The sequence below is a fragment of the Lepidochelys kempii genome, chromosome 7 (assembly GCF_965140265.1).
Source record: "Lepidochelys kempii isolate rLepKem1 chromosome 7, rLepKem1.hap2, whole genome shotgun sequence".
Lineage (NCBI taxonomy): Eukaryota > Metazoa > Chordata > Testudines > Cheloniidae > Lepidochelys > Lepidochelys kempii.
In genome coordinates, this window is record NC_133262.1 from 64,691,272 (window position 1) to 64,704,101 (window position 12,830).

Consider the following 12,830-nt stretch of genomic DNA (forward strand, 5'->3'; position numbering starts at 1 on the left):
GATTTAGATGGCTTTCCTTATAGTTTGTTATACTGCACCATATTCCATTCTGTACTGGATTTTGACCACAATGCATTGTACTTCAAGCACAATTTGGAAGACTCAGGGCCAAGAGATGTGTTTTCCTATATATTTGATTGAAAACATTCTGAATCTATGCAAATACATTATTTAAATCTTTCCTAAGAGTAGGAAAATACTCAACCAATGACAGCTGCATCATGTGGCAAAGTATTATAATATATTAGGAATGCAGTCATTATAGATTAAATGTTCAATTGGATTTGAAGACAATTTGAAAGGAGGGCAAGAACAGACTATAAAGTGTCTCTGTGACCAGCGCAAGGTTTTATGGAATAGTTTTCCACTGATTTTGGTCCAATATTAACGTAAGACCATGCCCAATCACATCACAACAAATTAGTTTCAGACACAAAATGGTAATCAAATTGGGCGCCTATCCTGAAAGTGGAACTAAGAACTTCCCAGCATTGATGTGCTTCTCAATCCTGCAGCTGTTTCTAAAAGCTTCCTCCCAAAGGCACATTTAGAACTAAATTAAATGCAACTTTGACTTAATTAACGTTTTAAATGATAATGAATACAGTGTGGATTCAGATGAGACATTTACATTGTGTTGTAAAACTGATAAAAATTTAATAACTCTTTGTTAATAAGTTATGTCTCTTTAGACCCATAAAGCCTAAGGCATTCAACGCTCTAGTCTAGGGTCTAAGCTAGGTTCCTAATGCAGGTGGAACAAGGAGGCAGAAGACTGACTTGACATTTGCTCTAAGCCTGCTCTGGATCAAGCCTCTGCTTGTTCATAAGTACTTTATTTCATATAGTAAAGGTCAGATTTTGGGCTCAAGGCAGGGCTATGACAGAAATGCTCAAGTGGAAACCAAGCTGGCCCTGGCATCTGTCGCTTGAGATAGCTCAGAAGCAGGAGAGACGGAGAGCTAACTGGCTAGCATCTGTCCTACACCAAGGAGGTAACAGGAAGAATCTGCTGCCTGGTGGTAAGAAACTGTCAGGGTGAGTTTCATGACAACCAGCCACACTCAGGAAATAAAAATGCAAACATAATTTCCATGTCACCTTGCATAAGGTCCTCTGCTAAACTCACTCCACAGGATGCAGACAGCATCTTTCCTAGCTTGTCCCCATCAAGGCAAGCCCCTCACTAGTCACTTCTCTGTGACCCTGGGAAGAAACACTACCCAATGGAAAGGCCTAAAGGAATTTAAAAAGACTTCTTGGTCTCTTTTTCCCCCTCTCAAGTCTTCAAAAAAAGATTTGCTGCTAAACTTAGCAGTGCCTGAGTCTTGTGTTGAAGCTACTGTATGTATTTTTTTGCTGCACAGACATCACGAGTCAGGCAGAGCACCCTCACACCAGCCCACTGGTAAACACTTCACCACAAAACTCATTTGAAAAGGCATCTGCTTCATTATTCATATATTCTGGTCATGTAGAACAACTAGTCAGGTTGTCTTGCTTTTACCATTCTACTGGTTGACAAGGAACAGCTGGGTTGTTGTTTTTTTCTGCTCCTGCATTTCTATAAATCACTATTAATCTATATCCTCATATTATCCCCAAATGAACGGAAAGCCAAATCATTTAGCATTGCACAGGTTTAAATTTAAATATGTACCTATAAAAAGCATTCATTTTCCATCTTTATGAGAATCCAAGACTGACTGTGCACTGGAAGTCAGATATTTGAAAAATATTGTTTCATCTTACTTTTTTCTATTGTAATTAGTCTAAAGTAACAAGTAATATTTAAACTGTTGGATAATATCCTTTACACAGAGATGGATGAGAGCAAAGTGTGGTGAGAGAGCTAAACTCTGTTGCTAAACTTGAGAGACAGCACGCCATATGATTTTAAACTTCTAATTCTTATTTATCTGAACATATGCACTGCGTGCACACACACACACACACACACACACTGCACATAGTGTGCAAGGACCAAAGATCACACTGGTCCAAGGTTTAGTTCATACAGTATATATCCAAGATTGGTCCAGGGATGAAAAAACACTGCTAGACTGAGGGATCAATGATAATTTTAAGGTCAGCTAGCCCATGAGCTAGAAATGAACACTCTAGGCCACACAAATGCTGAACTTCTTGTACATGTGCATCAACAGACTCGCTCACATGCACTCTTTCACATCCCTCTTTCAAACATGCACACATATGGACAGAAACTATTTGCTCTTAAAAGAGGAACAAAAACTTCAGAGCAGCAGTGTCTTGTCCCTTTTGCACTCACTCTCTCTTATAAACAAATCCACACAATATAGAGTATACAGGGCTGGAATTATTTTCCCTTCTGATCACTGATACTAAATAATTCTTTACAACCACTGGTTTTGTCTGAAAGCATTCACACTGCTCTGCCTAAACATTCCTAACCTTGAGAAAGCAGGCCCTACATAATCACTTCATTCTGAGCACCATCCTGCTTTTACTTCCTACTTTAATTCTGGTATGACTTTTGTATTGAACATCTCATATCTCCAAAACGTTTCAGACTATGTAGTTTCAAGATTTTAGCTTCAGCTTTTGTTTTCAGTGCCACTAAAATCTTGTGAATGAAGAGGTACAGAAGATGGCAGACTGATAGATATGATTCTAAAGTTCAAAGCCTCGTCATCATTGCAGAGTTAGATACACTTTCAGGAACAGTATACCATTCCAAGCACTGGACCAGTGACCAGAAAGAAAACATTTCAATGTCTGTATGTACCTCTAGCTATATATTAGGAAGTTAGTGAGGGAGGAAATATACTGAGGCAGTGGTGAGAGGATTACTCATCAGCAGTAAGTGCAAATGTCTAGCATCTGACAGAGGTGCAGACAACTCGGCTGAGAACTGGTTCAGAGAAATCATTGTTCCAACATTCAGCTCTGGAATGATGGTTAAAACTCTATCAATCAGGGAAGCTGCAGGCAGTACTGCATGACAGCATACAAAAATATACAAATCACTCCCCCCCAACCCCCAAAACAACAACAACAACAAATAAGCTTAAGCATAAAACCAAGGAGTAATTATGGGGGTCTTCTTTGTCTGAAAAATACATCTCATGGAAACTGGTTCTGTGGTTTGAGAGAACTCCAGGGGCCTGGGACTACTATCAAGAATGCCCTGCCTCCAGCACCTACCAACTCAGATGCCACAGTGAGGAGCATAGTATAAGAACCTACATAGAACAGAACAGCCCTGGGACCTACATAATTATTTTCCCTGTGTGTCATTTCTTTCCATTGTCTTGTTTTGTAATACTTAAAAGGGCATTTAGGTGACATCAGCTTTGTTGACAGTAGCTTAGTCTGTGCATAGAGCTAATGAAAATAAATTGGTTTTATTATCCAGTAGCACTAAAGATTACATTTAAGATGCTGTTCTGTATGGTGCCTTGATTTTTATTGTGCTGGACTTTCTAGCATATCTATGTTATTTAATATTGATTATTTCCTTGGTAAAATTGAATGCTTATTATAACATACATAAGTATGTTTTAAAATTATTTCTAGGATTTTTGAAGAAGATGTATACAATCCTGTAGATTTATCTAGGAGAAACATCACACACATTTTGGCCCTCAGTTACACAAGAATAGATCCAAAATAGATAGATCTGTCAATTTCAATAGTAACTGAAGGAAAAATTTGTCCCACTGGAGGAAGGAATAATTTTTTTTGGAAATAGCTTTATGTAAGTCAATTTCCTCCCCACAGAGTGGTTCACTGGGTTACTTCACAAATGCTGGATGTTCATGACAAACACTGCATGATTTGTCTTCTCTCTGGGTTTGAATTAATAAGCTTTTTATTGTGTCACTATGCCCTCATTTTAATTGTCCTTTTATATTAGTCTCATTAAAGGAATGTCAGGATAGAACAGGCTAACACTAACATTCTCCAACACTACAGAGAGGTTGGGTCATTTCATAAAACTGAGTTAGAAAAACATACCCATCTTATCATAATCACTTACTTAACACCTAACAAGCATATCCTGGGGGATCTAAACCAAATCCATCTTTCCTCCCTCAACAGATCCCATCGATTTTCCCCCTCAACCTCTCCTTTCCCAATACACTGATGGCATACAGTCTGCTTTTTGTGCAACACAGAGAGGAGACAGCCTGAGCAAAGAGGGGGTCACTGGGCCATGTGGAGGGGAAAGGTGTCTATGGGGTAACAATAACACAAGTTACGGCTACCTTGAGCAGCACTAACTCCTCAAACCATAGTTTTTCCATGCTACAGAGGGGGTGTACATTAGTATCTAGCAAGGGAATCCATTGCCAATATAGAATGAAATAACCATGCTACCTCTGTAGCACGCTCCATGTCACAGCAAGCACAGGCCAGCATGGCTCCTAGCCCTCCACGAGAGCAGGTATTTCTGTCCTTAAGCTGTTTTATGGGTGAAATGGCAGCAGACAAGGAACTGTGGATTTTAGGCATCAAGTCCCACCTTTTAACATGGAAAGCAGACAGCAGCTGCTCCCATGCAATGATATGTGCACTCATTTAGAAGTCACTGAATCATTAACATTCCAAATAAGAGAAACAAAAAACTATGCCTCCTCTATGCCCGCAGCTTTTAATCTAAAAACTATGCCCGCAGCTTTTAATCTAACCAGTCAGTTAGGAACCCAGGATTTCAAAGTTTAATCAGTTTGGTAAACCTAGACAAAGACATGCATCTTCTAACTATAACCCTCTGGTCAATAAGTGTTCCTCTTTGTGCCTGATCCACAGAAGATGTTAATCTGTTACAACCCCAGTTACAGAGCCTGGCTCTTTAGTTCAAGATGCCGAGACCCATGCTTTTCTCTGTAGATCCCCAATCCATGATGGTGGCCAAGATTGCCGCCATCACATAAATATTTCTAAACATAGCCAGGTGCATGCTGAAGTGTATTTCCTGAGGAAGGGAATTACACAGATATCGACCCACTTCCATGAATGCCCTTCCTTGAGCACCTGCAAGCCTAGATACCATGAAGATGGGCATGGTAAAGTAATCTACATAGATTAGAGCAGAGCAGTAAACCTTTACTCTTGGACCATCAATTTCTGAGGAATATCAGTCATACTGTGATTTGGAGGTAGTGAGGTGGTTCTTAAGTTAACCTGTGCCTCTTCCATTTAGGACTTTCTACATATTAACTAATTCTGTGAACATCACCATGCAGTTGCCACAGTCTGTTAAGCACAGGTCTCATGTGGTCTTGTTCCATCAAAGAAGTGGTTTCTTCCTTTTGAATTAGCCCAGGTTTCCAGGTACCACTCTTCACCTCAGTGTTGGTGCATCTCCAAAGCAAGACTTGGAAGCAACACTGAATTGCTGTGTATTGTGTCTACCTACAAAATGCAGTTAAAACACAAAAACAAAAAACTGCTGCTCACCTTATATCGCCCTACATTTGCAAAAAACACCTCTTTTCTTTTGGACGGTTGCCACCAATGCCAAAAGAGATGTCGGTGTATGTGAAAATGTGATTTTCATAAACTGAAAGTTCAGTAAAATTCAATCTAGTAAATAAACAGAGAAATAATCTCTTTCACTTACAGTGCAACATATACTGTAAACTCCACTTCCTCTACAAGGGCATACAATTAGCACACAAAAATCCCATGTACATCAATGAATATGTAACTTGATACAGCCATAAGCTTCTACTTAGCACCAGATCCCTATAAACACCGTTAATTCTTATAATCGTTATTCACTGTTTGAAGACACGACAGACAATGGTCTCTGATTCTATTTACCTTGAAAATGGAAAGCCTGCTTTTATAATAAAATACAAATAAAATAAAATAAAAATAAAAATGAAAAACACATTAAGCAATCTTAGAAGCACACCAGCTCAACTGGGGAAACCATGACCAAAGCAAGCCCTGTAATAGTATAATGACCTTTAATGAGTGTCTTGGGAAACAATACAGTTCTAGCATAAAAGACAAAGGGCAAAACTCATCATGGCTCCACTGACACTAATTCAAAATGATTTTCTGAACAACTAAAGAATGTAAGAGAGGTAATCTGATCTACCAATCTGACCTCACTTTGATTCCAGGGCCCTGCTGCTGCCATTTCTAATTGTCAAACACTCTAAATTTCACATCTGCTCATATTTAATGAAAAGCCGACTCTCACCACCATTCTTTGAGTTAACTAGCTCTGTCAAGATGGGCATCATCCGACCCCTCTGCAAAGCAAAGAAAACATGGTGATTTCTATTGAAGCCCTGCCAGTGGAATTTAGTGTGTGTGAGAGAGTGTGTGTGTGTATATATATATATATATAGGCCTATGCTGGTTTGTTAAGGGCCTGAATTGATATTGATTTTTCTTACTTATTATTAATGGTCAAAGGTGAGTGGTCTCACATGGGGAAGAATGAGATCTCTTGATTTGACGGAGTGACGACGGGGCAGGGGGAAAGGCCGATGAAACAGAGGATGCTAAAAATCCCTAGAGCTGTCAATATCCCTTAGATTCAGAATGCAACATGGGTCTAACATGTTTCCAAAAGTGTTACTGAGGGCAATGATTTCATACACAGGATGTTTTTGGTTGAATAGGCAATGAAATCAAAACCAGGGTTTTTCCCCTCTACAGCCTTAAGTGAAGTGAAAAGCTACACTAACTCTTCAAATTAGGGTTTCTCTTTGCTTGCCAGATGATACTAATGGTAGAAATGTCACCCATTTGTAGGGGACATATTCATTTAGTGCTGTCTGTTTGCTGTTAACAGCAGTACCAGGACTCAACCACATAATCTCTTTTCATGAGACTGCATTAATGTAAAAAATATTGTGGGCTGTGTTGCAGAGACTAGGAGATTATATAAGTAAATGTGTCTGCAGTAACTCTCAGTACTGGAAGATTCTCATTCACTGTTCTAAGCACAGGGAAGTTAGTTTTACTGTACACCATAGTGACACAGGGCTCAATAAAGGGTGCAACCTCTTAATATAGAGCAAAGGAGTTACTAGTGGAAATTGTCACCCATTGGACATGATGCATTAGAGATGACTAACTGGAAAAGAAAGACAACAGCTATGCTGCATACGCCTTATGGCAGTATGTATAGTACATACAGGTCACATCCCCCAGCATGGGTATAAATAGCAATATAGATGGTGAGACACTGCTTGGGCGAGTTGGGTAAAGACACGCCTAAAGCCTTAGGGTATACAGTCTACACAGCTTTCTACATGCCCAAGCAGCACCTCCCCAGTCTATACTGCTATTTGAGCAGTGTAGTGTCCCGCTGCCTCCCTATTGCCCAAGTCTTTCCCCATTGCAGGGAAAGACTCCAGCAGTGGAGAGAGCCTTTCTCTGCTGCCTCTCCCCTGCCAGAGCCTTTCACTGACATGTCTAGCCACACACTGCAGTGTGGACACAGCCTCTGTTTCACTGTGGCATGTAGCCGACATATGGCTGCCAGCGGTGTGCAGTATAGACATAGCCTCAGAGTGTACCTCACTGGTACACAGAGAGGGTTTGCATCACCAAGAAACCCCACTAGATAAAGCTTCAAATGACAAGGCTTTTATGTTTCTGTGCCAGGAATCTGTGTCTCTGGATCAATGGATCACAGACCAAAATAGCTGGATCCAAGGCATTCCACAGGTGTGACTAAACACTGTATTTATGTTGTATCAAAAAGCTACTGGATGCAACATCCACTAATCCCATTGTACTCAGCACTTGGTGGAGTTCCTGTGTGCCATGCCATACATATCAGGTGATTGCTCTTCCTAATCAAAACTATATCTTTCCTACCAGATCACTCTGATTTTGCCCATCCATTTTGACAGGGAGAAGGAAAACAATCCCTGCCTGAGACATAGTTTTGCCTATTATGGATACTTGAACAGGGTGGCAGTTATTGTCATTAATAATCTTCCTCAACCGCTGACAATCACTGAAGGAACAGGTATGCTTGGGCTCCCAATAATGTAGTTAACAGTCACTTGCATTGCTCCTCCTTCTCTGCTCTGTGTCTTCAGAAGAGCATTTTTGGTTTGTTCATGACAGGTGCTAATCACTGTCACCTGCTAGAGGTACATTTTTAAACAGTGACACGCTCCTCCTCTTTTCAGGGGTACTTTGCGATGGACTACATCACAGGAGCTTGCATCAGGGTAGACACATTAAAGAGCAGCTGATGATGAAATAGCTCTACACTGGGTACATTCAACTCTACTAAGCCTTCTGGGGTGTCCGACTTGAATGAGGACTTCCTTCCTTACAGCAAATGAAGGGTTACAAAGAGCAAGGCTAATGGAAAAAAGAAAAACAACAACCACCCCAACTTCAGCTACAAATTGTATCCTCTGTAGGAGGCTTCCACTGCCTACTGTATGCCATTCAACCACACTGCTATCATAACTGCCCTCTGAATTAATAGTTTGGTTTTTTTTACCAGTTTGTAGTCATAGATTTAGACAGACTCTCCCCCCCCACCCCCGAACCATTAATAAGGCATTTACTTTACTGTTTAATTAATGACAGTTTATACTGTATGCATGAAATAAAAACAAAAACATCACCAAGCTGCACAATTAAGGTCCCACATGCTGCCGCAAAGACGCACTATTTAAGAAGCACATTAAGCAAATTAATGAATAAATTAAATGTTGCTATTAAAAAACCCCAAACCCCATCATACATAAATATAGAGCTATATTAAAACTAATTCTGAAAAAAGCATCAGCCCCGTAAAACTCACAGAACTACAATGTACGACACAAGACAGGGATGGTACCACAGACACCACAGACATGGAACAGCACGTGTTGGTGTTAAAACTTACAGGCACGTAAACTGGTGGAGCAATCATTAACAGAGACAGAAGAAAGTGGGAAGGCTCTCTCAAGGGTGTCCATGTTACTATGTACACTGCCTGACATGCAAGAGCAGTCACGCTCAGAGCGTCCGCAATCAAAACAACATGCCAGTTTCATTCTCTTGTAGATGGACATCTTGGCTATAACCATATGTTGGATGGGAGGAGAGGAAGAGCAGCAGGTTAATGGCAAGGTTATATATATATAACAAGGCAGCTGGAAGGTAACTTAAGGGATTTAGTACAGGCCTTAGTTTATGTTTAACAGTCTTGACCCAGGAAAAAAATGCAACGTGATTATTGATAACAGTTTGGCTGCACATCAAAAGTAGGGAAAAGATCAATTACTCTTTATATTCTCCCTAAGTCTTATAGGGTGACCATAGACATAAGGAAGAATTGCTAATTACAATCAGATTTTTGGATTAAAAAAAGAACAAAAGTAAAAACAGAAAATCCTAAGAACATTTTTTTCCTCTGGCACAATTAACACTGCTGGGCCAAAAAGAGAGAGAAAAATTTAAAGATGTTAATCAATCATATAATTTGGACCTACATTGCTTGTGGCAAACATCAAAGTTATTTTTAAAAAACAGACAGAGAGGCTCTCAAAAGTGCTAATAATTTCTCAGTATTAAACAGTGCCTGAGAAGTTTCTTCATTGCGTTAAATTACATGTTGTTGGAGAGTTACAAGATGTCTTCACAAAACTTCCTGAAAGATTTAGTGACTTTACATTATGCTTTCAGGAACTGAAATTGACTCTCGACAGAATATCAAAATTTGTCCACATGAAAGATTCAGCTAATACTGGCAAATGTGCTTGACATTAAAGTCAATTCACAAATAAGGCATCACCAAAAGCACACAGAACATTGGTCCATTGGAACATGCTGAACCAATCATCGGCATATTTTCTGCTCCAAGTAGAACTGTGATTGAACATCACAACTGTCTTCAGATATCAAGCCAGAAAGCAAATAAATAAATGCTTACTTAGAAACCAACTCAAAAAGATGTGCTAGCAGCAGCAAAATCCATTTGTATCTTTTAAGCAGGGCAACGGACCCAAAAGAGTGATACTATCTTTGTGATGTATTTGCTATAAACGTAACATGTTTAATTTAAAAATTACTCAAAAGTATCAATGCCCAATTTTACCTTATTCACACTTTGGATCTGAAGATGAAAATAAATGCCATTTGAAAATAGTTTCAGATGTTGCATTGAACAGTCATTGTTGGTAATGCCTTAGCATGAACTAGCTTAGTAATACTGCCACTTAAACAGAACATTGACAGCCAAAAGCAAAACCTTCAAATATAAAAGTAGTCAAAAAGGTATAGTTTCTTTGGCCTGTACCTCCCATTAGGAAGTCTTTTTTATGTGACAATGGTGGTGTTATTTAAATTATTTCCCCTCAGTTTTGTCATTTTTGAATGCTACAGTCACCAGGAAAGAGGGATTTATCTCTCTCAAATGGGTCAAGTCCTGTTCTAAGACCTTTGTGACTTGCCATACAGTACATTTGTCAAGCAAGGGTAACGTTATGATTGTGGAAAACAGGCATTGAGGGAGATGAATGAGTGATCTCTTCAGCAGTGACTCCATTCCTCTAAAACGTTAATTGTATTTCTAGTTACATGTTCTTTTAGCATCTTAGTCAAGTTATCTTGCAGCTGTTCAGAAAGTCATCATGCAGCATCAGGCCCGTTCAGCGCATGGTACATCATTCCTCAGAGCTTGGCTTTTAGTATAAAGGGTTCCACTGCAGCTTTTGATCCATACAAATTTAGACAATACAGAAAATTCAAAACAGCATTTGGTTCATCCATATTTCCCTCTCCTAATTCTCCCCAGCATGTACCTTTAAAACTAAAAGTTGGGGACAAAGGAGGGGAGACATTTGTTCATAATCTGATTAGATGTTTCTGTTACACCACTTTTTATTTTATTATTTTGTTTTTCACTCTAACAACATGTGGAGTTCCATAGAAAAAAGATAAAGGGTACTTGTCAGAAACACACTAATACTAGGTGAGGAAAAAAGGAAGACTCGTTTTGGGTTTAAAATACAGCTGTTTTGAAGGATTTTTTCTAATCAAATGCTGTAGCAAAACACAGTATCTGACAATTCTGTAATACTATGTTGTTGGTTAGTAACAGTCCCTGGTTTTCAATTACTTATAGCCATATTTTGTCAACAGAAAATAATAAACTATGACATTTATTAAAATAAAAAAAATCATTGTTAAGGGCAGGGAAAGATGGGAAGGAAAACTTTTGGAACCATTTTAATCAGACTTAAACCAACGATATGGACAATTTAAATCCTTCTATTCAATAAGGGAAAGTTTATCAGGTACATCTTAAAACCCACACCTTTCAGGGACTGTTTTTAACTATTATTATTGGTTGTTCTGGAGACCATGCATAATTTTTTGATATTTCACATTGTTAACATGCAAGAAACAGGCTTTAACCTGGCAATAAATGTAACAAAAAAGACTTGCTATAAGGGTTTAAACCAGTATATAAGCAATCACATATTAAAGCAATACATTTTGTAAAGAAAACATGCTGTAATTCTTCATTCCTGTTACACAGTCATTTTACATTCATACCAAATACAATATTGAAATAAATTTAAATTAAAACATGGAATATTAGTAAGGATGATTAGTGAGAAGATCAAAGACAAGACAGAAATGATTAAAGATGGTTCAGCCACACACATACTGTTTCCTGTTAAACCTCCATAAATATTAATAAAAAATGGTAATCAGCAGGGGATAAGGGGCTCTTTTTGTACAGCCTTTTGTATGGATGCTAAATTCATATGATACCTGTAGCAGCTGCATAAAAATCCAATCATTCTCTACCATACCCTTGTAGAAATTATCAGGATGCAGAATGGAACTGTTATTTGCAGTTCTGGTGAAAATAAAAACAGAACATAAAACAACTTAATTTTCTATTTTAGGTTCTTGAAAAACAAATGGATAGAAGGGAATGGCAGCTCTCTCTTCTTGGTATAACCACCCCCCGCCCCCAAAATAAAACAAAAAACAAACAAAGGACTTTCCTATGTATCTGAAATTGAGCCAGTGAAATTTGGTTTTAATTCATCAAAATGCTGCTGTTCCACTGGCACAAACTATTTGATCAGAGCAGCACACTGAGGCAAGATTTTTAAGCTATTTGGAAAAAAATGTTTCCAAAACATCAACATTTTAGACTTCAAATCTCAGTTTTCATTTGTTTTATAATTTTAAAATTGGCACAAATGTTTTTGCTGCAGTTTTTAAAACAGACCGACATTCTTCATTTTTACTTTGGAGGAGAAAGCTGAGTGTTTAGCACTCTGGCAACACCTCATTTTCTGATCACAAAGTCCCCCAAGCTCTGTCAAAATGTCTAGAAGAAAGTACCTAAGATTGTCTGAGTGAGGTGTCATTTAAAATTCACAAAGAGTAATGGGGAATATTTTCAGGCACAAAAGAAAGCAAGGGAAATTGCCGATTGTTCTTTAAATAAGTTGTCAAATAACAGTTCCTTGTCTAGAGCAAGCAGGACAAAGCACCCCTTCTTCTCTGCTGATTGCTTTTTTTTGTTTGTATGTTTTATGTTACCATACAGTCTTCCTGATCTCATTGCTCCACCCGTCACTAACAGCAGCTTTACTCATGGACCAAAATGGTAACAAAAAATAGATCTATGAGGACATCTAGTGGATCTCTATCAAACAACAGCTACTGAAATAGAATAGAATCTGGACTGGAGGTCACTTGATTGGCAGTGAGTAAAAAAGTGCCCAACTACCATTAAGAATTGAAATGGATATGATGTCATTTCAAGTCATCAAGTTCTCATGATCCACAGCAAGTAAAATGACAACAAAGGGGAACTTTACAAAGAAATTATGTTATAA

General features: G+C 38.6%; 1 protein-coding gene across 26 annotated transcripts in view; it reads right to left on the minus strand.

Moving 5' to 3' along the window:
• Positions 1 to 12,830, minus strand: part of KCNMA1 (potassium calcium-activated channel subfamily M alpha 1) — an 855,266-nt gene that overhangs the window by 119,907 nt on the left and 722,529 nt on the right. For 19 of the 26 annotated variants that reach the window (XM_073353208.1, XM_073353220.1, XM_073353201.1 and 16 more), the window contains one exon: positions 8,867 to 9,040. The exons of the other annotated variants lie outside the window; for them this stretch is intronic. In XM_073353208.1, coding sequence (XP_073209309.1) covers positions 8,867 to 9,040 — 174 coding nt within the window. The remainder of the gene's footprint in view (positions 1 to 8,866; positions 9,041 to 12,830) is intronic. 26 annotated transcript variants of the gene reach the window in all.